Source organism: Thamnophis sirtalis, unplaced genomic scaffold (assembly GCF_051295495.1).
Source record: "Thamnophis sirtalis isolate CommonGarterSnake01/CBP01778 unplaced genomic scaffold, rThaSir2_p1.2 scaffold_6, whole genome shotgun sequence".
Classification (NCBI taxonomy): domain Eukaryota; kingdom Metazoa; phylum Chordata; class Lepidosauria; order Squamata; family Natricidae; genus Thamnophis; species Thamnophis sirtalis.
This window is the reverse complement of record NW_028261386.1, coordinates 58,029,854-58,057,212: the sequence shown is the minus strand read 5'-3', so window position 1 is coordinate 58,057,212 and position 27,359 is coordinate 58,029,854. Positions and strand designations below refer to the sequence as shown.

Below are 27,359 nucleotides of genomic sequence, written 5' to 3'. Positions count from 1 at the left end.
AAATCTTTTGGAAAGCTATAAATAGTTTCTACAGACTGATAAAAGCAACATGTCAACTGGCTTAAATTTCCATATGCAAGCATAATAGCAATAACACTTAGGCTCACATACTGCCCTATAGTGCTTTACAGCACTCACAATGTCAGCATATTGCCCCCAACAATACGGGCCCACAGTTTATATCAACCTTGGGAGCATAGAAGGCTGAGCATATGTAATTTAACTTTGCCATTATAAGAAATATAGTTTTGCAAATAATGAAGGCTTTAATCCTAAACACACTTGGTAGAGAACTCCTTCCTTCCTTCCTTCCTTCCTTCCTTCCTTCCTTCCTTCCTTCCTTCCTTCCTTCCTTCCTTCCTTCCTTCCTTCCTTCCTTCTGGCAATCCAAACAGACACTCAACAGTTTAAAACACATAAACTGTATTATAATAATAAGAAAGCGAAGGCACTTAATCTAAGATACTTAACTATATTACCAACAATTAAGTGGTATCATGCTCCAAATACCCTTGCGATATCCTTCTATCTTCAACTTCTTTTGGAAAGTGAACAAGGTTAAAACTAAACAAATTTCCAATGGGAGGCCATTCCAGATGATCAGTCCAACAATGGAAAAACATTACTTTTGGTCTTCGGCCCCTCTAACGTCCCCAAAATGGGGATAAATCTGCTATAATACTTCTTCTGGCATGACTGAATCTGCAAAGAGATATAGTCGTGCAAGTAATTTGGGACCAAGTCAAGTGAGAGCTAGCAAAAAGTGAGGTCCCAATAAGGAAATAGCTATTTTAGAAATCTGGCATTATTCCAAGGTATTTTGGAACACTCCTCATCCTACTAAGCCACATATTCGGAGTCCCTTTAAACAACATCCGAGGTGAGGCATGACACATCATGTATCTGAAGTTTTACATCCAAGTGTCCCACTTAGGACAAAATCTGTCTCTACCTTTGCACATGGTTAGTTGGAAATTACAGTGGCAAAGTTCAGCGAGCAGCAAGGCTGCTCTCAGACGAAGCACATTCATTATAAGAAGCTCCCTTGTGTACTGTGTTGGTAAAATTGTTATTATTTGTTAAGCACTGACAATGTGCTCTACGCTGTATGAGAAAGTAATACAGAAGCAGACAGTTCCCTAGAGAGTGAGCCACTACAAAGAACGGAATGAAAGAAGATATTCTGTCTGACCCAGAGAATAGAGGTGCTCAAATCTTTTGAAATTGTTCTGTCCTCTACATTGAAAGTAAATAATCTTTTACTTCCAAGCTCAGCCTACCCTATTACCTGTCACAATGTGCCCTAGCAACTTTAAAAGCATCAACCTTAAAATCTTCATCTTTGCACATCACTTTAGTGAAGAGTGCATTATCCCTAATAAAGAAGAAAATGGCAATAAAAAGATGCTGTAAGACTATTATGGTGTAGAGAGCTCTGAATAGAATTAGTTTCATACTGTAAAGTTCAAATTCAGTGTTACGAAATCAAATTGGGGGACTTAAATCTTTACCATCATCATCTTGTTCAATGGACTGATTATTTTTACAATAGAACATACCAGGTCCTACTATATATGTCTACACTGGTATTGTTCATGCATGCTTCAGCTCTATTATGCTGTTTACAGATGGATATGAAATTTGTACATATGCTTATCAAATTTATACCTCTGAAATAAACTTGTGGTAGAAGATACATCCCTGTCAAAATACAGAGTGCAACAAAAATATTCATAAAATACATTAATGAGGTATTATATGTACAGACATGATTTTTTTTTCATGCAAGAATGGATTATATTGGTAGAAAATTGCTTGTGAGATATTTGCACATTAGAAAAAGTACATATAGTAGATGTTAAGAGAAATGTGGAGAAAAATGCACGGTGAGTGATTGTGTGGACAGGAGCGGGGGGAACCCATTTGAAACAGATGTTGAAAAAACCCAGAATAAGCTTGTGGTCAGGAAAATGACAAGCTAGAAGAAAACAAAGGTGACATATTTACCCAACCATAGTATACCTACATATAGCAGCTGGAAAAATGTTTCATGGTTATTTTGAATCTTCATGTTCTGCTGAGTCATGTTATAAGTTTACAGTTTGGTCTAAAACCAGATCCTAAATAGCACAGATTGATGACAAACAATAAACAGACTGAAGAAATTACTTTAAACAGAAGGTTCTTAAAAATTAATAGTCATATCAGAGTAAATATAAAAAGTATCACTAGATGTGAATTGTTTCATAAAGATTATTTCAAAGAGCCTAACACAGCTAATATTAATTATATGAATTTCATAGCTAGCAAACATTTCATTGAAAACCATTGCTTTCTACCAATGGTCTCCAAATAAGGATTTATAAACTACAAATGAATTAAGAGGAATGAATTTCCTAATTTAAAATTTTAAAAAATCAGATTATATCCTTTTGGTTTAGGCAGAAGAAAGGCTAGATAAGAACAAAATTACACAGACTACAGAGTTCAATGCATGGTGAAGGATAAATCATAGTAACTCCCATAAATAAACTGGAGATTATTTGGGAATTATTTCGTTGATGTTTTTAAGGTTCCAGGATAACACATGTTAGAAAGCGAAAAGTATTCTAACATTAACTAGTTGGCATTAATCTTTAGTTTCATCTTTGGCTGGATCAATAATAAGATTAAACGTTTGGTTTCTTATGGGAATTAGTCAGCATCATTCTTAGCTATAGTTGCTTAAAAGAACAAGGAATGACAAAAGTTTTTCCCTATGGGCTGAAGCAATTTATCTAACCAAAAGGAATAATTTTTGAGCAGAGAATCATCTCAGAATTCCAGCAACTAAAACAAAAATTGCCAAGCATAACAAATAGTCTTAACCACGAAATGGCTAAAATATCCCTCAAAAGTAGCAACCATTCCAACAACTATTTAAGAACAATACAGTCTGTAATCAGACATGATATCTTTTTTTCCTTCCCAACATGGGCATCCACAGGAAAATGCAATGGCAGCAAATAATAAAACACGAGTGATGATCTCATCATACAAATTCTAAGACGTAGACATTTGTGTCCAATACTAGAAGGCAAGTATCCACTGCCATCATTTCCATGACCATGCAATATGCAAAGTGTCATTATTTTGGCATTCTTGCAGTTTGCTGTGAACACTAATGTTTCCCAAAAGATAATGGGCAGATAGAAAGTATATTTTGCCACCCAGGGATCACCAGAGGAACATACATCTAGATGCTGGAGAAAAAAAAGTTATATTACATTATGTTGCATATCATTCTGCTATATATAAAATTCTACCATTCTAGTTAAAGAAAGCCCATGAACTAGTGAATGTTTCCCTGAATATGGGAATAGAGAAACTCCGCACCAAGGCCAATTCTTTAGAATAGATTGGGGAATGCAGGAATTATGGAAGGGAATGAGAAAACAGGGGATATTGCTTTCTTCTTTGATCAATAAAGTCCTTGGTGGATCAAGGAATATTATGCAAATGGAAAAACAGGCATAGACTCTGGCTCTCATCACAGCAGTTAAGACTGATTTCTTAGAATTTACTCTTTCTCAGGGGCTTTTAAGGTGAGCAGGTCTGAACCATCTTTAGCATAACTCAGGGCACACACCCACAGCCTAACACCAGGTAAGATCTTTCAAAAAATAGTCCTCCAAAATGCAGGTTGAACCTTTTCTAGCTCCCTTTTCTTTGTGTAGAGAGGGTGTCAAAAAGAGAAACAGAACAACAGAACTTATAAGAAAAATCAGGAAAAACAAGGGAAAAGAACATTTTAGAATGCAGAGAATCTGTGGTCTCATTCTTTTTTTTATATATATATATTGCCTCTCCCTATTTGCTTATTCTACATAGACAGAGCTGCCTTTGGCATATAGTCCCTCCAAGTGATTTCATAAACTGGGTTTAACTAAATAATAGATTAGCTGAGAAATTTTGGAATTTGATTGCATGTCTGATTCACAGGTCTTTGCTGAGAAAACAGAGACACACTCATGCACACTTTTGTATGCGCTTATGAATATATTTCAGCAATCTAGCATATCAAATATTTTCTTCTTCCTGGTTGTGCTCTTTATGATTCTGTTTCATTCTGTATTGAAGCACTCTTTTGTCTCAAACGTTTCTTCAAAAGGTAGCAATAATGTTCCATTATCATTATAACAGCTTGGAGAAGGGCTTTGCACAACATGAACAGTCAATGGATTTTTTTGGCAGTTTGAACCTGGAGTGCCCTTCAATTTACAGCCCTTTGTTGGGTCAAAGGAAAGAATCTGAATTCCCACCCTTCTAAATGGTTGGCCTATGAAATCTACAAAAACTACTAATGACTACACACATTTTTGTTTTTGTTACAGCCTTAGTGAAAACACAAAGCCTGAAAATTCCAAGCGGAATCAACAGACTTTCTTAGCTCTCTAATGCATATGCACCAGAATTTACAATTAAGAGGTATATAATAATAATAATAATAATAATAATATAACAGATTTCTCAGCCATATAAAATGAGGACAGAAGCATCATGCCATCTGCTCTAACCTGCTTTGCAAATACCAAATTCTAATCTAGGTAGATAAAGGCAAAAGCATCCTTGTTTTAACTCTGCAACTATTGCCTTCAGTAGTAGCTGAATTTCTGTGTTTCAGCTGCTATTATAGATCTTACCTGGCGGACATCTAGGCGGTAACTAAGAATGGGATCGACAGCATCAGGTTCCTTCTGTGTCCACTGTAAGACATAGGAGTAGTTCTTGGATTGCTTCCTTGTAGGATTGGGGGTATCATAGTAAAATTCTGGGCTATAAGCTTTAGCTGAGAAGCAGAAAAGAGAATGAGATCAAAACAAAGACGGGAAAGAACAGGGAGGAAAGTCATTAGAAGTCAATGAGATCCATAAGAGTCTATGCCAGCAACTCATCAAGAGCTTTGAGCATGAAAGTCATTGACCACTAATCTTACCAAATAGATATTTATTTTCTTTTCAGATATTTTTAAACCACATTGTTATCTTCATTTCCACTATCTGCTACTTCTGGGAATTTGAATAGTAGAAATCATTGACCGTAATCAAGCTTAATAAAACTCTGCATTCTGATCTACAACTAAACCAGCTTTGATTTTGCTTCTTCTTGTTAAAAAATAAATAAATAGAAAAAGCCACAAAACAGAAAAAGTAATAGAAAATGAGGAAGCTAAGGCGCTCTGACAAGCATCTGCCACATAATAAACCAAAGTTAAAATTGTTGATAAGAAATAGCAGTTCTACATTTGTTCAGTCAAGTGTTCTCCAAGTTTCCTTCCAGGAGTGCTCTAGGTGTCTCCTCTCTCACTTCATCCTTCTAAGCTCCTCTGTAAGTTGATTTCATGCAGTTTTGGAGTTGAGATAGGTAAGGTGGAGGTGAGAATGGCTTTCTTTCATTGCCACACTTTTTGGGGGGATGGGTGGGTAATCATAACAAAAATGCAACATCCCAAATGCAGCACTACAGGTAGTCCTCAACCAACAACCACAATGGGGCCAACATTTATGCTGCTAAGTGAGACATTTGTTAAGTGAGTTTTGTCCATTTATGACTTTTCTTTCCCCGTTTATTAAGTGAATCACTGCAGTTCTTAAATTAGTAACACGGTTAATAAGTGAATCTGGTTTCCCTATTGACTTTGCTTTTCAGAAGGTCACAAAAGGAGATCACAGGATGCCGGGACATTGTAATCGTCAAAAATACAAAAGTATCTTGGATACTTATCAAGTATCCAAATGTAAATCACATGACCACCGGCATGCTGCAATGGTCATAAGTGTGAAAAATGGTCAAAAGTCACTTTTTCCAGTGAAGTTGTAACTTTGAACGGTGACTAAATTAATTGTTGTAAGTCGAGGACTATCTGCATTTTGCTGCAGAATATTGCTAGTGCAATCGTGAATGCTGGGACTCTTTTGTACCCTAAAGATTGACTACCAATAAAGTCCCTTCCATTCACCCAGAGGTAGACTTCTGCTGGTTCGCCCTGGATCAGGTAAACTGGTAGTGGCAGCGGCGGGAGGCTCCAACCACCCACTTGGACTCTTCTGCGCATGCGCAAAAGCATCACGCATAGTGCACATATGAGCGAACCGGTAATAAAATAAATTGAAACCCACTACTGCATTCACCCACCCCTTGTTATTGATTCACAAGAAAGACACTATGGTCCCAAATCCCACTGTTTATCTCCAAAGCAAAATCTTTCCACAGAAAAATCTATCCATAGCCTTGCATTGGTGTGTGTATGTGCATATGTGTATATGTGAATATATATATGTAAATATATATAAATAATGGGAAAATATTGCAAGACAAGCAATACACTTTACAGGTATTCCTTATTCTCAGAGATCTCTTCTTTTCCATTCCTCTTTACCCATCCCAATTACTAGCTCAGCCATTCTGTTCGGCTCTAATTAAATGGAAATGATTCCACGTTTATTTTTATTAACTGAGAATGGTAATATTGATGTTTACTTCTAAATCCCCTTTTCTTATTATATTTATTGACTTATATTTTTGTGTATGCAGACATTCAGAGCCACCTTGGAGACTAATTGTTGCTTATTCAACTTATATTGATTGTTAAGTCGAGTTTCATAACAAATTCAGAATTAAAATCAGAACAGACGATAATCATTATCTTATGCCCATTTTCATAATTAACTGATTCCCAAGATAGAAAACTCCATCTCTGGTGATATAATAATAAAGTTTATCATATCCTTTATAATTTTCTTCTTGTTCATATAAATCACCCATGGAGCACTTTGCAAATATTTAAAGACACAGAAGAATTAAATAAATGCTAGACCTCACCTCTAAATCTACATGCATGAATTTTGCTATATACAGAGCAGAAAATATTAATATAGATTTTGAAAGGACAAAAGTTGCACACAAAGAGCTATACCAACCATTGGGAGATGAAGGAACTGGCATATTTCTCTATTAAATTCACATACACTTCTACTTAAATGTGCAGAGACAGCACATTTTGGTACAAGCCGGATATCTTAAGTGCGCAGGAGGTTTCCTTGTGGTATGCACCTGATGTTGTGATAAGGTGTAAAAGTTACCTAACACTTTTATTGTAATTGGAAAATGCTGACCAAACAAGTAATCCATATTGACTGCAAAGGATGGACTCAGTTAAAGGACTGTATGGCTGCAAGAAGCCAAAGTCTATCAGAACAAAGAGCCAAAAATAAAATAAATTAAATCAGGACAGTCCAAAGGGTATGTCTGACCTCTAGCCACTCATTTTCTGAGACAGTTTTGCAGGAAAACAAAATTAAAGGGTCAAAGAATATTTCAGATCCCCAAAGCCCAGATGTCATGGAAACAACAATGATACACATGAGTTAAACTTTCCATTTTTAAATCACCAGATCATATTTAATTACATGCTGCATTGTGGCATAAAGACTATTTTTTATTCATCAACTCTATCAATTAAAAAATAGAAACTGCCCTCAGGCTTCCAAACTTAAAAGGCAAGATAGCAAAATATAAAACAGGAACTAATCTTGGAGCGAACAATTATATTCATAAGAGGCAGGTGAAGGATAGTGGGAGTACTGGCACCTTATAGGAACCAATTTTTGTGCCTCATTTTATCAACTTTTCCTAAACAGTATGTCTCCTTATATTTGTAGAGAAGCTGGTGATCCAGTGGACATTCCTGCTGGGGAGGTGAGTACAATTTCTTGCCCAGCACTAACTTTCTGCTGCTCCAGGACTGCTCAGTAAATGGAGAGAAGGTAAAAACTACTTTTTTTTTTTGGTAGAATCTCATTATGGGCAAATTTTCCATTTCATTCATCTACCAGTTATTAGCCAAGTGTAATCATACCAGTATTTACTACATAAGAAAAACAGGTCAAGTTTTCTTTGCAAGACTTACCTGATACCTGGAATTTGCAAACTGCTACCCCAACATCATTGGAGATGCTACATTCGTAGTTGCCACTAGTCTCCCGGCTTACAGTGTCCACTTTATATTCTGAGTAGTCTTGCTGCTCTGTTGGAGGCACTGTTAGAAGACTGCCATTAAATCTCCAGACAGCTGTGGCCACTTTCATAGGGCTTCCCTTTAACATAGTGCATCGAAGGGTTACACTGCGTCCCATGGCTTGCCGAATGTCTTGGAAGACTGGTTCCACAACAGGGGAGACTAGACACCAAAGAAAGAAGAAATAGAAAGAAGAAACTCTTATTCAGTGAGTTTATGACGGATTATACTGTGGACGAAATAGAAAGTGTATTAATGCAAAATATCTTTCCATGGGTGAACCTTTATTTAAACTTGTGTTTCATTTCATGTTATTAGCTACCATCTTTGAAATGAAAGCTTGAATGTAAATGTATACATTCATGGACATTATCCTATTTATAAATCATATGCATAAGTAAACAAATTGTTATGTGAAGAACCTTATTTAATATACCTGATAGATAAATAAATTGCTATGCGGACAACCTTATTTCACTCAATAAGATTGCCCCCCAGACATTAGGAAGGACGGGTAGAAATAATACATTAATAAATACAAATATCTGAAAGATACGGATAGTTGCTAGTGTTTCCCACAGGACTGAACTCTGCATTTTCTATACCAGAGGAGTCTTCCTTAATTTTATTTAACAGTTCACCTACAGATGAAAATAGATGCTGATATTATTAAGCATGTATTCTTGGAGGTATGGAATTTTTTTCCTGCCACATAACACTGAACTGAGCATATCTAGTTTACAAGTTTATAAAGGTTCCCGACTGCAGGGCTTTACTACAGAAAAAGAATGGATTAAAGCCAACCTATGATTAAGCTTGCTTTGCCCTATGATTTGAAATGGCCAGATCCTTGGAAACTGCATCCCACAAACAGGTAGCTTTGTTGAAGGTTCCCTTCCCACAACAATAAGTAATCAAAAACAGTGAAAAAGTGAAAATCAATTTCATCCTCAAAACAAGCTTTGGAATGTTTGAAAAACTGGAGCGGCTTTTAAAGGATTTGACCTTCCAGTTCTTCATTTTTGTATATGACTCACATCAAAAACTGAACCAGTAGAACAAAAGGCAGGCTTAACAAATTAACATCTTAAGATAATTGCTCTTAGTTTGAAATCCAGCAGGAGGTGAACTTTCCAAAGCACGGATTAATTAAAATAGCTTTTCCAGTTCTGGCCTGCTCCAGATAGAGCAAAATTGCAATCCCTACAAATATCCATAAGCGGTCCTGTATGTGAGAATGTCAGATCTGAGGAGACTAGTTTAAAACACGATGCCAGGGAGTTCCTAGGACATTACACAATACTAAATCCAATACATCAGGTAGGCCCCCTATATCAATTCCCTGTGCCCCAAAGGACTGATATATTGTGGCTTTCAGAAGCTTCATTGGGAGGGGTGGGCTGCGGGGGGGTTCAGAGGGGTTCAGGAGAACCTCTAGTTAAGATTCTGTAAAGTTCGGAGAACCCCCAAATCCACTCCTGGCTGGCCCTGCCCACTTCACCCCACCCCTTCCAGGAGTCAACATGCAGCCCGTTTTGGCTGCAGGTAAGTACAGGGCGCACACGGAGGTTCAGGGAGAACAAAAAATGGGCCTACCGGAAGTTCGGGAAGGCCAGTAAAGGGCCTGTTTCCAGCCTCCAGAGGGCCTTCAGAGCCTGGGGAGGCCATTTTCACCCTCCCAAAGGGTCGAAGAAAGCCTCTGGAGCAGTGGTAGGATCCAGATCCCGTTGCAACTGATACACTGTGACAGGGCTGGGCGTCCACCAATGCTGCGCACGCATTCACACCCACCACCCACCATCCACCATCCTGCGATGCTCTAGCTGCTCAGCTGTGTGCGCGTGCACAAATGGCCCGGTTGGCTCAAATACAGGTAAGGAATGCAGGCAGGTGGGTGGGCCCTCCAAAGCACCATTCCAGTAGGGTGCCTGCTGCTCCCAGCAGACAATGGTGTGTCTGTTCCAGGGCATACCTGCCGGAACCCACCACTGTTGTTCTGGAGCCTGGAGAGGGCAATTACATGCCCCCTCCTGTGGTGCAGGAGGCCAACTAGGCCATGCCCACCATGGTCACACCCACACAGCAACCAGACAGAGAACCCCTTGCTAAATTTTTTGAAGCCCAACCTTGTTCATAGGCAACAATCAGGCTATAAGACCTATACATAGCATGGTGATTTGCATTACTTCCAAGTCATATCAACAGTAGAGCAAGGGCTTTGAAAGGCACATGAGCCTTTAAAAAAACATAGAAAGAAGTGCAAACGTGATGTGACAAATTAAGGTGGCTGTGTGCTCAGAACACAGTTCTTGATTTAGAGTGGCTGATGGTTATTTGCTTCAATCCCATTGGTCCTTCAGAAGAGGACAACAGAACCTTCCTTGGAATTGCACATCATGCAGCTTTATGGTAAGATGCATTGTATTTAAGGCCTGCAATATAATGGAGAGGTTCACAGGGGAATTCTCTCTCTCTCTCTCTCCCTCTCCCTCTCCCCCTCTCTCTCTCTCAAATATTAACCCTTTTAAAAATATATCAAATAAGCTCCCACTTCCCTTTTTAGTGGCCTTCCCTTAATTTATATGAAAATACATATTATACTGTACTTCTACTTAATTACAGTCATTATTGCTAATTTGCATTTATATTTTGAACAAGAATTTGCCTATTTTTGGACAATGTTTCCCCCTTTTCTTTTTGCAGCAAGAGTGAGCCTCTATTCAAATGAGAATCCTGGGAACTCAGTAGGAAATAATCACATGCAAAGACCTCCCAACTGATATTTGTGGAAATAAAGGCACACACCCATCTAATTCTACTCAAAATCTTGGTTCTCTGTGTTTTGCAGCACTGAAAAAATGTGTAAAATATTCATATCATGCTGCTTGAACTATGTGTACCTCAAATATACTGCCCTGCATGTTAGTGTTTAATTATGCAGATGTCAGATGCTTCCTTTCTAAACTTTAAGAATTAAGCCACAAAACTAGTATATGTAATATGAGAAACAATAAAAAAATGGGAACAAGGAAAGAGATGCCAGAGCATTAGCCACAAACCACAAGCAATGGTTTCTTGGACGAGTTTATATTCTGTAGTTTCAGAAACTGAGGTCAAAGTGATTAGCTTCAACACCAAAATATTTTTGCAATAACTCAGGTTATACTTCACTTTATTTTTTAAGAAGAAATTGACTGATACTTGAAATTCTGTGTCTACTCAGTTTTGTTTTGGATCCTAAAGAGCTTGTGAGAATTCATTTATTATCTTTGCTGGAGCAGGATGTACTGTAAAGCTTTGTACTAGACAATCATAAACACTCATAAACTATGTCTACTTCAGTGAAAGTATTATATAGCAGGAGGTAAACAAATTAAGAGGCCAACAAGTAGATAGATATTATTATTCCATAAACCTTTCACTTTTTCACTCTAAAGAACTTAGCTAATCTGGGATTTATTCTTCAACAAAAAAGTTGGTCCAAAACATAAGGTTTGGACCCGCTTTAAAATCTATTTTCCTTTTGTGCTGCAGACAAAGGAAAAATCCCACCAAATACTAATATCTGATTGCCGAACACATTTAAAAACTGGATGTTAGGAATTCTCCACAGGGCAAGTAGTAGGAAGGCCACCAAATAGAGGCATTTTAGACATGCAGTTTGAGTCATGGTTGAGTGAAGGCATCTCTGTGAATAAGCACAGCTGATAGCCATTGTGAAGAATGAAGATGGATCAGTCCTTCAAATGTTTGTGGAAGACAGAATGGGAGAATGCCCGTGAATGTCTTCAGGGGCAGCTTCTGCCAAAGAGACCATAAAATAATGGTCTCCCACAGGTTTGAGCAGCAGCAGCCAAAGAAAATGACACCTTTGCTTTCAGGAGCCTTTAATAAGGAAATTAAACCAGCTGAACTTACTTTTTAATCACATTCAGAAATCCCTATACTGGATACTATGTGAATATTGAATATTACGGAAGAATGTTCTGTGGATAAATGAGAGCAAAAAAAAAAATGGCTTGAAAGAAAAGTGCTATGTTTGATGAAAGGCAAAACACTGCATTCCAGTATAAGAATCTTATCCATCTATAAATCATGGTGATCGAAGTATTATGGTTTGATCCTGCTTTGCTGTCTCTAATTCCTCCAAGCCATCAACAGCTATCAAAAACACTTAATTGCCATTATTGCTGCCATTGTAGCTTTGGATCATTTTCTTCAAAGAATGAATGGACAAATCTAATGTTTTTTTAAAAACTTGTATGTTTAATTCCATACATAATTTTAGGATTTTTATGGAGAACAGATCTCACTTTAGATCATGTTTATGCAGAAATATTAAATTGTTTGAAAAAGTTCACAAACTTCTAAGCACCATTTTAAGCATTCCTTTCTCCTTAGTATACAGATCTAAATTGCTATTCATAACTTTACAAGCTGAGCACGTTCAGAGGTCCTCAAGCATAAATGAACTTTGTTCTGGCTTGCCAATGGCCATGCTTCATCCCTATTCAACGAGTTGCCCAGAAAGCAGCTGGCCTACATCTGTATTGATTTCTGGAAGTACCTGAAGGGAACTTACTTTGAAAATAATGCTACATTGATGCAACATAGAAGTCCTTTCTGAAAAATTTGAAATATATTATCTTGCTCTGTTCCAAAACAGGTCAGATTACTCTGAGCTGGGTAAGAAGAAATGAAATGAAACTATTATATAATAGGAAAGTCCATCAATTAGTGGCATTTTATCATCTGCCATTGTCATGTTGGTAATTCTGTTTCATTTGAGACATTCTGGATTTCCAGACTTGAGGGGGGGGGGAGGAAAAAAATATGATGAATCTTCTCACAAACTGTTTGAAAAGGCTATATTTTCCTACTTTCTAGATGCTAATAAAGAATATTTGTAGCTCACAGTTGAAATGAAGGGTGCCTGGTGCGCTATGCGCTTGGTTGTTTTTGTGCTAATGTTTCATTACACAAACTAAGTAACACCATCAGTGCTAACATCAGGACTAGCACTGATGATAATACCTAGTTTAGGTAATGAAACATCTGCAACAAAACAACCAAGCTCAGAGAGCATCAAGGACACCTCATTTGCAGATACTTCCTATTGCCATTTTAATGGCTAAACCAGCTGTGTTTTCATTGATCAATTATGTTCCACTGGGTCATTTTTGGCTCCTTGTGACCACACAGGTATTCTTCAAAACAATCTATCCCTAATCTGGTCTTTTATGTTTTCCAATTATGCACTCCCCACCACTTTACTGAATCCCTCCTCATTGTTGCTGGTTATCCTCTTCTCTTTCCTTCTACGTTTTCCAGCATTAAAGTCTTTCCCAGAGAAACTGAAGTAGGATAATATGTATGAAGTAGGATAATACGAGCCTGGTCATTCGTACCTTGATTGAGAACTTTGGGTTGACTTGTTTGATTCATTTGTTTATTTTCTTGCCTCTTCACTCTTCTCAAGAGTCTTCTTCAATGCCAAAGTTCAGAAGCATCAATACTCCTAACTCAAGTCTAACTTTCTCTTCCATAAAATGTCATAGGGAATACCATGAATTGCACAGTAATGATCTTTGTAGATATAGACACATCACCACATTTGAATACCTGTTCCAAGATAGTCATGGCTGCTCTATCTAGTCTGCAGGGTATTTCTTTACTGTTTATTCCTTTACTGTTGAAAGGCAGAAGCTATCCATCACTTAAATATCTACGTAGCGAATTCTAAGGCTAATTGTTTTACCTGTTGTCATTAGTTTGGTCTTATTTATGTTTAGTTTTTGTCCAATTTTGTAAAACTTTGTCCCTTAATTTTTATTACTAGAGTTTGCATATCATTTGCCTTTTTTGGCTATCACGGTAGGATCATCATCAGAGAATAGATTATTGATGCTTTTTCTTCCATACTTAAGACCACACTATTCTTCTTTCAATCCAGATGCCTTTAAAATATGTTCAGCATATAGGCTGATGCAGGTGTTTTATATCAGTATGATCAAAAGATGTCTGAATATCAGTTGATAATCAGACATGACTTTAAGATCCCAACAGTGCTTCTAAGTTGGCTTTCACTCCACTGTGCAGTTGCTTGATTCCAGTGCTAGTTTGATTGATTGATCCAGGCCTCTGAGCAAAGACCTGACAGATACAAGAGAAACTGCCAGAGTAAAATGACCCTAGAAGACAATGTCCAGGGACTGGAGGGAGGGAATATACTTGCACAGTCTAAAGTGGCCAATAGTTGACAAGCTGATTCTATCCTCAAAGGATGACTGCATTGATAATAGCAATAGCAATAGCAGTTAGACTTATATACCGCTTCATAGGGCTTTCAGCCCTCTCTAAGCGGTTTACAGAGTCAGCATATTGCCCCCAACAACAATCCAGGTCCTCATTTTACCCACCTCGGAAGGATGGAAGGCTGAGTCAACCCTGAGCCGGTGAGATTTGAACAGCCAAACTGCAGAACTGCAGTCAGCTGAAGTAGCCTGCAGTGTTGCATTTAACCACTGCGCCACCTCGGCTCAAACTTGATGAATCAGACTGTATCTATACAAAACCTGTGTTGGGATAAGAAATATTCAAAACTTGTACAAATAAGAACGATTAAAAAAAAACATTGCTGAGGCATGATTGTGCCTCAATTAGATACACCGAAGATTATGAGGACTGTTAAAACACAATTTGAAAACAAGATAAAGTAACCAGTTCAACTTAACAGCTTAGCCATCTCAGATTTGCAATAGTTGCAAATCATTTGTAGCTCAGGTGTAGGATGAAGTGAAGGTTTGTTCTCTAAGTGTTCCCTTCGGGAGGGGAACTTCCCCGCCGCACTGAAAGCGGCGGTGGTGAGACCCCTCCTGAAGAAACCATCTTTGGATCCAGCTGTTCTTAATAGCTATCGTCCTGTCTCCAACCTTCCCTTCTTGGGGAAGGTTGTTGAGAAGGTGGTGGCCTTTCAGCTCCAACGGTCCTTGGAGGAAGCAAACTACCTAGACCCCTTCCAGTCAGGCTTCAGACCCGGTTACAGCACAGAAACCGCTTTGGTCGCATTGATTGATGATCTCTGGAGAGCCAGAGATGAAGGACATTCCTCCATCCTGGTCCTCCTTGACCTCTCAGCGGCTTTCGATACCATCGACCATGGTATCCTTCTGCGACGACTGCGGGGGGTGGGAGTGGGAGGCACCGTGCTACGGTGGTTCTCCTCCTACCTCTCGGACAGGTCGCAGTCGGTGTTAGTGGGGGGGCAGAGATCGTCCCCTAGGCCCCTAAATTATGGGGTGCCTCAGGGCTCGGTCTTATCCCCCCTGCTATTCAACATCTACATGAAACCGCTGGGAGAGATCATCCGCAGGCACGGGATTAGATACCATCAATATGCGGACGATACTCAATTGTATCTGTCCGCCCCGTGCCAACTCAATGAAGTGGCAGATGTGATGAGCCGGGGTCTTGAGGCCGTTATGGACTGGATGAGGGTTAACAAGCTTGTGCTCAACCCAGAAAAGACCGAGTGGCTGTTGTGTTTTCCTCCCAAAGATTTGACTAATATTCCAACACTCAGGCTGGGGGGTCAAATTTTGCACCCCTCAGAGAGGGTTCGCAACTTGGGAGTCCTCCTGGATCCACAGCTGTCATTTGACCACCACCTAACGGCTGTGGCCAGGGGGGCATTCGCCCAGGTTCGCCTGGTGCGCCAGTTGCGACCCTACCTGAATCGGGAGGCTCTCACAACAGTCACTCGGGCCCTTGTGATCTCTAGGCTGGAATACTGCAATGTGCTCTACATGGGGCTGCCCTTGAAGAGCATCCGGCGGCTTCAGCTAGTGCAGAACGCAGCCGCGCGAGTGATCGCGGGTGTACCTCGATTCACCCGCATAACACCCATCCTCCGCGAGCTGCGCTGGCTGCCTGTCGATCTCCGGATGCGCTTCAAGGTGCTATTAATCACCCATAAAGCCCTACATGGCAGTGGATCTGGATACTTGAGAGACCGCCTTCTGCCAATTACCTCCCTGCGACCAATAAGATCCCATAGACTAGGCCTCCTCCGTATCCCATCGGCCAGCCAGTGTCGGCTGGCAACCACAAGGAGGAGGGCCTTCTCAGCAGTAGCCCCGGCCCTTTGGAACGAGCTCCCCGTGGAGATTCGTACCCTCTCCACCGTCCAAGCCTTCCGCATAGCCTTGAAGAACTGGCTCGCCCGTCAGGCCTGGGGATAAGGATAGTTACCCCTCCCGAATGATGAATGTATGTTGCCTACTATTTTATTATATGTCTTCTATCTTGATGTTTGTGTTCCCCCCTTCCCAGTTTTATGTGAGCCGCCCTGAGTCCCCTCAGGGAAAAGGGCGGCCTACAAATTCTAATAAAACTACAAAAACTAATAAAAAACTAAGTTTGTGGGTTGGTTTCTGAACATTTTGTTACCAGGTAAGATATTACCTAGTCTGGTAATGAAACATTCAGAAACCAACCCACAAGCTCAGAGAATGAACCTTCACTCTCCTCTCAGGTTTGCTAAATAGAAATTTTTTTGCTTCCAGAGGAGGCATAGCAGAGAGAGAGTTAGCTTGATGTCTCTTAGAAAGGAATCTCAAAGTCTAAAAGTAGCTATCCTTCAAATAGTGACATATTTTTTTCCCCTGCAGATTTCATTGCCTCCATAGAGTTGTTACGGGAATTGTAAAGTATTTCAGATTCTGTGGAAGAATGTCTCTTATGAGAGTAGGCTCAACATCCAAGATAATGTTGTAAATCTGATACAGGTGTTAACTCAATGAAAAAACATTTTTGGATTATAATTCTATCTATGTTCTTGAACCACATCTGAATTGTGGATTTCTCTAAACATAAAGTCTTAATATTACTAGCTATCAATGATCTGTAAAATCAGGGAAAAATGCTTAGTAGTTTGGAGAGAATTTATTGTAATTTTAAATCTTATTTTAGGATTTTATATTGTGTTGGCCAGTACTGCTATTTATATATTGCTTGGATAATTAACCATAATCTGTAACTTTTAAAACAATATAATACATTTCCAATACTTGAAACCAATTAATGAACTATTGAGCAATGTAACCTAATTCTATGATGCTTGTAAAATCCCTTTTTATTGCCTTCATATTTCATATTTCTGAATTTCCTTTATATATTTTGAAAGAGGTTAATACACATATAATTTAAGAACAATCAAAATGATATTTCAGGTTATGAGTTTCAAGATATGTATAGGAGCCATAAGCAAGACTTTTTACTATGCCTGAAAACAGATCGATTGACTGTAAAGTTGTTTTAACAAGAGAGTCACTTGCCCCCTATAACTGGTCCCAGTCAATATTGCTGTCCTGTTACATCTAAGCACCTCAGTCCCCCATTAAGTAGAAATCGACTGATTTCCCCTGTCAATATATTTTAACTGAAGCAGAAGCTAGAAAAACACAGCAACATCATTGAGATATTCCTGAATTCCACCTCCGAGTTTCCTATCTTAGCAGACTTCAGCAAATTAGTTCTGCAGTTAGAAGAACAGAGGTGTAATTTCACAAATTCAGTAATTATTTTCTACTCAACCGGAAGGAAGCACAGAGATGTGAGAAAACATTATTTCAAGGAGAGTAACGGTAACACCTTGAAGTGAAATAACATCAAAGTAGCTATCTCCAAGAATAAAAGGTCAGATCTATATTGACCAGAAGCAACCTGGGCAGAGTTTTGAGTACAACTGCACAGGATGCCAGGAGATATAGTCAAATACTCTATTCAAGAAGGAACATTGAAAAAAAAACCCTACAACATGTAAGATCTTTTATCCAGTAACATGCAGCTGTTGAGCATATTAATGAAGATTCTTGTTGCTCCAGTAGTATCGATATTAGTCAGTGATCCCCGAGACCAATAATGTTGGCTTCTCTACAGAGCCAGGTTGCACTGAAAGTTAGTTTGAAAGACTGTTCTTTACGTGAAGTCATGGAGGGAGTTTCAGGTTGAGTGACCTTTGTTTTTGGGTGCCCCACTTGTGTTCTAAAACATCAAAGTATCATATTGCCTGTCCTTATCATGGAATCAAAGATTCAAAGGCAATGACTTTGGGAACATTTTGGCAAAGATCATTCTTTCTATTCCCAATGGTTACTTTTTAATGACAGTGTTCAGAAGATCATTGGGAGTTGCAATTCTATGCTCATTAGCTTGAGAGAAAGGGAAATGAATGAGAAAACCCAGAATTCCTTATTTTCCATTTTTCCATAATATAGTATTGATAGAGATGGATACATCCATCTGTTTCATATTCTATAACGTTCCCATGTTTTATGCACAAGTTCATTTTGCTCTGCTTCTGCTTCAGCTTATAGAATTTTAAAAATAACTTCACTTCAAAAATTTGCATACATGTTTTCTCCTAATATACTCATTTGTTTGCAAGGAATTTGCTCTAAGCCTTTTTGTCTGTAATTTCCTCCAAGGCACACAATTTTATAAGTAATTTCCTTGAATGTTCACATTTCTTTGATTTAAAAACTGCATGGCAAAATTTGGAGGAGCATAAAAATCCAAAATCCATGCTTCCTTTCAAAAATAGGTAGCTATCAGACCTAGGCTAAAAAAACCCTCTGTGGACCCCTAGATAGCGGTAAAGAGTTCATCTTCTGTATCTCATTGCTTTTATCTTGACCCAGCAGGATTTCTATAATTCAAAAATTATAATTCTAAGAAAGGAGCAAATAATCATAAAAACATCAATCAAACAATTTTTCCCCTAATGTCTAGGAAAATCATAGGGCATACTATCATTATAATGTGAAGCTTTTTCCTCTTGCTCACATCATTCTTTTCCTACTTGCTAGAATTGGAAAGATCAAATGTCATGAAATACCTTTTTTATGGAATAGTATTTAAGGAAAATCAAATTCCTTCCTTCCTTCCTTCCTTCCTTCCTTCCTTCCTTCCTTCCTTCCTTCCTTTCTAGAAATTACTGCTTGAATAGCAGCCATGTTTGTTTGATATCTCACCCAGATGAACATGGCTTAGTTCATTGAACTGAATAATCAATCCACAGGGTGAGTTTCTCAAATGTATGTGATACTTTGGCTGGATTGTGTCTCTTATTCATAACACAATGATGGAAATTGACACTAAATAGCAAGAAGAAGAAGAAAGAGTTTGTCAGTTCTATTTTCTGAAGGTTGAGAGAGTTGTGTGAACATGCATTTTGAGTAAGGTTATTGTAATAATAGTCTACAGCTCATTAGTCTTTTCTCAGAGGAGTGACAGATGACAGTCAATTTGCTGTGAGACAGATGACAGTGATCTTCCTTGATGTTAGAACTCAAGCATTTACACCTACCTAAGCCAATTAACTGAATGAGCCAAATTGTCTTTAGATAAATGGTACTCCCACTCAGTGACTTACTTACTTCCTTATCATTAATTGATCATGCCCCAGATTTTACTTCACAAAAGCTGGAAGAAATGTCATCCTGAGTGGAATTATTTTGTTTGACCTTTTTACCTCCAGCTTGCCCAAATGCTTCAACTTGAAACACTCACTCACCAGGTGCACTGAAGCTTAGCTTAGAAGCTGTGTCCAATTAAAACATGCTAACAAGACACTATAAAGGGAAATAGTTGTAGTTGTGCCATCCTTGTAACTCGGTTATTGTGAACTTTGGAATTACAGCAGGTGCTGTCTTCTTCATTTTAAATGACATACTGCTTTGGGGATGGGTTTTGGGTTGTGTCTTTCGCTAAACTGGGTGGGGGCGGGGCGGGGCCAACACGTGACGCATCTGTTCTGATCCAAGCTTAACAGAATCATGAAACAGATTCCTTGTCCTGAAAAAAAACAACCCCTTTTTATTTAGTTAATGCGAATTCCTGCCATTCACAGCCATGAAAGCCCCTGCAGTAAGCCCTTCAAGGTTTAATTGCAAAAGCAGACCTTATCATTCCTTGGATAGTTGCCAAGCTTCCAGTCGCAAGGCTGTAAAATGAAATACCTGGCAAGGAGTCTCTGTGATGCACAAACTCAGAGAAGCAAATCTTCACAATAATAAGCAAACTTATTGTCCCCTGCAAACACCTCTCCCTTTTTCTATTTATTCCCTATGGAGGGGCCATTCAACATCCACTTGTGCCTTTACTTCCAAGTTGAGTCCTGTTCCTTAGTTGTGCCCTTCTCCTGACAGCTCTGTACGTATGTGCATCTGGAAGAGCCGAGGTGGCGCAGTGGTTAGGGTGCAGTACTGCAGGCCACTTCAGCTGACTGCTATCTGCAGTTCAGCGGTTCGAATCTCACCGGCTCAAGGTTGACTCAGCCTTCCATCCTTCCGAGGTGGGTGAAATGAGGACCCAGACTGTGGGGGCGATATGCTGACTCTGTAAACCGCTTAGAGAAGGCTGAAAGCCCTATGAAGCGGTATATAAGTCTAACTGCTATTGCTATTGGAACAGGAACCAGCTATTCTTCTGCCCCACTTATTTCCAACTACGAAGGCAGCTGATAAATGTTGGATGGCTCTGGCCCCATCTCTGCTTCCAATGCAGAGCACCCATCAGAGCCTTCCCCAGACTCCAGGACTGGCCCAAGTTCCTCTCCAACATCCTCACTGTCTGAGTCTGCTACTAGCTCCACTGGTGGCCCACAATAGTATCTGGCCCATGTGCCATGAGTTTGACACCTCTGCTATAGATGCATTATTGTGCCAGGAAGAAGAAATAACTAGGATTGTGATTGGTACAAAATGTTTCTTCTCTGTTGATTTGTTTAATCGATTCCTGAGCAATTGATTCTATGAACTGGTTAGATGCTTCCATGAACCACTAGGCAATGTGAAAATAAATTGGAAAAAAATTCTGGTTTGGTATCTGGAATCCCAAGAATTCAGATTCCTGGGTCTTCCTATATACCCTGGTATGCTCATTGGAGATGTTTGAAGATGGGAAACTACCTTGGAAATATGGAATGACAGAATGTATGAGCTGGGAAGTTCTTATAAATAGTTCCTAGGTTAAATAATATTTTAAATCATGCCTGAGAAGTGGGCAACCATCTGCATTTGAAAACCTCCACTCAGGGATGTGTCCCAACAAAGGGAAATAAAAAGCAGACAAAAGATTTTACTGAAGATGACAGTGACATAGGGAAAACTGTAGAGGGGGGGTTATGCCCCATCAAAGGGAAATACAGAAAATTTCACTGGGTTTGACAGTGGATTGGGGAAAATTGAAGAGGGTGGACATATCAAAGCAAAGAAAAGGGAAATGACAGGAATAGAGAAGTGGGACAAAAGACTTACTAGGAAAAAAAATCAGATAATTAGAAATTGTTATATGGGGAAATATAAAGCTGAGATATGTGGTTTACTACTAAACATGACAATAAAACTGATTGCTAACTGATTGAATATGATAATGGAAAGATAATTAAATAAAGGTTAAAATATATGGAATATGGACAAATATGAAACTTATGGGGAGAATATGAAGCAAAGGTATGAGATTCACTTTTATACATGATAATTAAACTGAGTTGCTAATTGATTGAACATGACAATGGAAGGATAATTAAGTATGGGTTAAAATATATGAAACATGGATACATATAGAACTCCTAAGATGATGAACAAAGTGAGATGTGTACCGCTTGTTATTCTATATAGTAGATTTAGGGAATTGTAATGAGCATTGAACAGTAAGGATTGTTATTTAAAGACAATTAAGGGTAACATAAGCCAAGATATGGAAAAAGGGAGAGGGAACATGCAATATACCTACAATGGGAAATTATTGAGATTACGAAGACAGAATCACAAATTTGGGGTGTGTAAAGATGCATAATTATATAAATATAATGATAGAATAGCTGAGAATTGTAACCAGGTCTATATCTCACCCAAAAATAGCCTGTTTTTTAAAATACAATTACTATATATGTATACTTCTTTTTTTCTCTTTCAAAAAAGAAACAGGAAGATATATGTTAAAATTAAATATGTATATTGAAAAGGAATTATAAATACCATCAACATAAAATGGAGCTCGCTCAGAGGCTGAAATACACCAAATGAGATGAAGAGTGTGAAATAGAGGAGAGAGTTAAGGGAGGAAGAGAGGGATAGGAGAGATGGTGGGGGGGAAGAGGAGGAGAGAAAGAAGAAGTGGAAAGAGGAGAGAGGAGAAGGAGAGAGAAAGGGGAAGTAGAGAAGAGAAGGACAAGAGAGGGAAAAGAGGAAGTAGGGAGGGGGAGGAGAGTGGGAGAAGAAAGTGATGGATAAGGTACAAATATGGTATATGGAGAGCAGAAGAGCCAATAATTGTTTTTTGGAGTTGTTGGTAAGACGAATTGATGTAAACATTTAATAATACAATACAATGTTGGTCATGTAATAGTATACATGTGGTTATATGTTATGAAAATGGGAAAAAATGTTATATATAGAAAACCTACATTCAGGGAATTAGCCCATCAAACCTGCAGTATGTTCTGATATCAGTTTCTATCTTTGGACATTGGAGACCATAACTGCCCTTTCAAGCGGTTTAGAGATGCAAAAGAGTTGTTTTATATCTATGTCAGAAGCAATTGGTGAACTAGTTATTCCTGATACAGAAATGATGAAGCTCATCGCCAAAAGAAGCTGACTAGTAGAAGAGATGGAAAACTTTATGGAATTAACTAGATGCCCTTTTGAGTGGACACACATGTTCTATCTCAGCTTTCAATGTGATTTTTTCCTGTTGTCTTTCTTTACAGTTTTAGACTGTTTCATTGGAGCAAAGACTCACCTTTTACATTCTGTAAATGACCAGTATGTAAAGAGGGTAGGAACATCCAAATGTAGTTTCTATTTTATACAATATCATTCCCAAAATCTTGGATTTCGAAGCAGTGCTATATCCCACTCTTTCCTTAACTTGTTTGTTCATTTTCCATCAGTATCTGTTTATATAAATAGGTTCATTATCCTCCCAGACCATTGAAAAATTTATTCACTGTGTACAAAATGCACACGTTGCAACATATCATGATTTCCCTTGTGTAAGAAAAACACATCCTACTATATAACAGAAATCTTGCTTGACAAATCGTAATATTTGTTACATGTTGCTGAAACCCAAAAAATCATGGAATAAACAAATCCAAAAATTGCTTTAAGCAGTGAGAAGAAGTCTAGAGGATGTGTACAAATCATGTGGTTGGTAAAGAACTATATGCAATGTTGGCTAGTAAAAGTTCTTCACTCACACAATTGAAATTACATACATTTTGGTAGAAAATATTACCTTGGAATTATTTATTATTATTTTATATTTGTAAATTTTATTATTTACCATCTGGCTACCCTGGGTGGATTTTTAGGCAATATAATATCCAAATCTTGCCAGAATTGGCATCTCTTATATTGTATTCTGTTCTTTACTCTTCTTTTCCTTGGGAACTAGATCCTCAATAGCTCTGAACCAGCTTGGATCTATAGTTTCTTTGGATTCTACCAAAACTGCTTTAAAGATTGCAGGATAGGATATGTAGTAGAGGAATGTACACAAGTAACATCAGAATGTGGAGAGCCTCCCCTTACTAGGAAATGAACTATTTGGAGAAATATTTTAAAAAGGCAGAATATTATATTTCCCCTAATGGAGAAGAGGAAAAATATGTTCTTAAAGGTAGAAAGCAGCCTCAGACTTCCTGCTACAGGAAAAAAAGCCTCAAGCAGAAGCCTGAAATCTTTATAGAGATGGATATTTTGTAACTATTAAGAAAGCCAGGGCACCCTATTCATAAACAAACCGCCTTTAACTACAGCTCCTACAGAAGGCTCGTACTGATGGGATTAAAAAGTAGAAAAACAAAAACTCCTAAAAACTACATTCCCCACCCATCTCCAAGGTCAGGGCATGACATCCCAGCCACAATGGGAGTCAGGTGGCAATAATTAGTACTAAAAGGGCACCTCAAGCACAAAGACCCCCAAAATGTATAAAAGATCACCTATCATTTTGTCAGCCATCCCAGAAATATGCTTCTGTCACTAAAGTTTCTGGAAAACCAAATAATCAGAGACCTTCTTTCCTGCAGCCAGGCTCCATTTTATTTAAAGTGTCTTTCTCCCAGCTTGGAAATGGATCAATTTCTTCTTTAAACAAGAACATCTTTGACTTTGATACCTCAGTGGAGCAAGTAGACATAATAGATATTTCTGACATTTGCTAAGTGCATATCATAATCTTCAATTTGGGTCTTCAAGATCTACACATCAAGAGCTCAGAGAAATATGTTCTAAGTTCTACTTTTTAGGCCTGAACCAGTATTGCTTATCAGACCCATCAATTGTACTTCTGGCAAAAGAACCATATCAGCTTCTAACGCTCTGTAAGGAAAGCAAGTACTTCCTTTGGATTAAGTGGAAGTATAAAAGAAGCTTGAAGCCATATTTCACTCTTTAAAAGAAAGCTCTTGACAAGATCACACTGGCATTTATTCTAGCTCGTAACATTTCCCTTTCCTGTCCTCTTTCTCTGATCTTAAGCACCCAGGAGTATAATGCATTATTTTATATTTAAGTTTAATTTCCTATGGGGAGAAACCCTTGAGTTCTAAATGCCAGTAGAATCACATGCAAACTAAATTGCACTCTTCTTCCCCCTCCCTCCCCACCCCAATCTTTTCTCTTAAGTAACATGGTAGGGACTAAAAAAAGATTGAAGCACTTCAAGTGGAGCTTGGAAAGAGAAACAGCACCCGAGCACTGAGAATCAGTTAATGAAGATAATTTCATTCTGCCATACTAAATCCCATTTGCAATTCGTATTATTAAGCTTAATACAATTTCATTTTGCTCAGTGAGATAAGATAGAGTCACTTTGGAATAAGAAAGAAGTCTTTTCGAGTGACTAGTACCATTGCATTGTGTTGCATGATAGTGTAGTCAGCAACTTTTGTTTACAAAATTGTAAATCTCACAAGATTACCAAGAGTTGTGATATATTCCATTCCATCCTCATATATTTTATTATTTACAATTTAAATATCAACATCTTATTTGAGAATGGTAAAATCACTTCAGTTACCAGATTTTGGATACAAGGGTGCACACATCAACACAAGTAACTAAAATGGCTCTGCACTACATCCTACAATATCTTGACTCTCCAAACACCTACGAAAGGGTCCTCTTTGTAGACTTTAGTTCAGCATTCAATACCATCTTACCAGATATTCTTCTAATTAAACTATATCGGGTAGTGGTACCTGAACTCACTTGTAAGTGGATCACAAGCTTCCTAACAGACAGGAAGCAGCAGGTGAAGCTGGGCAAAATTACATCAGATAGTTGTGCAATTAGCACAGGAACCCTCACAGTGCTGTGTGCCTTCTCCACTTCTCTTTATATACCAATGACTGCATCTCAAATGATCCATTTGTTAAACTACTGAAGTTTGCAGATGATACAACAGTGATTGATCTCATTCGAGACAACGATGAAACTGCATACAGATGAGAGGTTGAACAACTAGCCTTGTGGTGCGACAGAATCATTCTGGAACTGAACACACTCAAAACTGTAGAAATAGTGGTAGACTTCAGGAGAAACCCTACCATACTACCACCTCTTACAATGCTAGACAACACAGTATCAACAGTAGAGACCTTCAAATTTCTAAGTTCTATCATATCTCAAGATCTAAAATGAACATCTAACATCAAAAACATCATCAAAAATGCACAACAAAGAATGATCTTTCTGCGCCAGCTCAGGAAGCTCAAACTGCCCAAGGAGCTGCTGATACAGTTCTACAGAGGAATTATTGAGTCTGTCATGTGCACCTCTATAACTGTCTAGTTTTGTTCTGCAACCCAACAAGACAGACACAGAAAAAACAATTACTGCCAACCTGCCTTCCATTGAGGACCTGTACACTTCACGAGTCAAAAAGAGGCCGTGAAAATATTTACAGACCCCTCACATCCTGGACATAAATTGTTTCAACTCCTACCCTCAAAACAATACTATAGAGCACTGCACACCAAGGCAACTAGACACAAGAACAGTTTTTCCCCAAACGCCATCACACTGCTAAACAAATAATTCCCTCATCACCGTCAAACCATTCACTAAGGCTGCATTACTATTACTATTAGTCCTCTCATCGTTCTTATCACTCATCTCCTCCCATTTATGACTGCAGGAGTGTAACTTTGTTGCTTGTATACTTACAATTTATAATGATATTGATTGTTTCCTGATTGCTTATTTGTACCCTATGACTATCATTAAGTGTTGTACCTTATGATTCTTGACGAATGTATCATTTCATGTCTTTTTATATACACGGAGAGCATATACACCAAAGACAACTTCCTTGTGTTTCCAATCACACTTGGCCAATAAAGAATTCTAAAGTGTCAGATGCTGTTTTGCAATCTTACCATATTAAATATAAAATCTAATATTCACATATTTCAATTTTAATAAATGTGTCACCATCGCAGTAAGGCTTTGGGGGAAAAAGTTCCCAAAGTTATCCAGTGAACGTTATTACTGGACTGGTTTCTCATTGAAATGTCCAAGTTCAAGTTTAACATTACCTCATGCAGTTTGAAGGAAGGAAAAAAGGATGAAAATATAATGAAGTACTTTGAAAACTGTATCATGTATTATTTGGAAAATAGTGGAATTTTGCCTATATTTTAATTTTGATAACATTTTCTGTATCTCCAGGATCAGTACAGGCAGTCTTCAACTTACAACAATTTATTTAGTGACCATTCAATGTTACAGCGGCACTGAAAAAAGTGACTTATGACCATTTTTCACACTTATGACTGTTGCAGCATCCCCATGTGATGTCATGTGATCAAAATTCAGATGCTTCACAACTGGCTCATACTTATGACTGTTGCTGTGTTCCAAGATCACATGATCCCCTTTTGCAACCTTCTGACAAGCAAAATCAATGGGGAAGTCCGATTCACTTAACAAACAGGTTACTATTTTAAAAAGTGTGGTGATTCACTTAACAACAATGGCAAGAAAGCTTGTAAAATGGGGCAAACTCACTTAATAAATGTCTCACTTAACAACAGAAAGCTTAGGATCAATTGTGGTCGTAGGTTGAGGGCTACCTGTATCTTCTAAGAAAATGTGTGCTGGGCATTATCCTATTCAGCAATGAAGAGTTGGGGAGGAGTTGGTAGTTACTAATTAATATGAACTAACTGCTTCACTGATCATAGTACATTGTACACAAGTTACTCCATATCTTTTAAGATGTGCTG

The 27,359-nt window shown here is 38.3% G+C and overlaps 1 protein-coding gene across 2 annotated transcripts in view; it reads right to left on the bottom strand.

The window, feature by feature from the left end:
• MDGA1 (MAM domain containing glycosylphosphatidylinositol anchor 1) overlaps positions 1–27,359 on the bottom strand; it is a 318,790-nt gene that overhangs the window by 94,298 nt on the left and 197,133 nt on the right. For both annotated transcript variants that reach the window (XM_087717920.1, XM_087717918.1), the window contains exons 9-10: positions 7,949–8,218; positions 4,683–4,828 (exon numbers count right to left, since the gene is read on the bottom strand). In XM_087717920.1, coding sequence (XP_087574046.1) covers positions 4,683–4,828; positions 7,949–8,218 — 416 coding nt within the window. The remainder of the gene's footprint in view (positions 1–4,682; positions 4,829–7,948; positions 8,219–27,359) is intronic.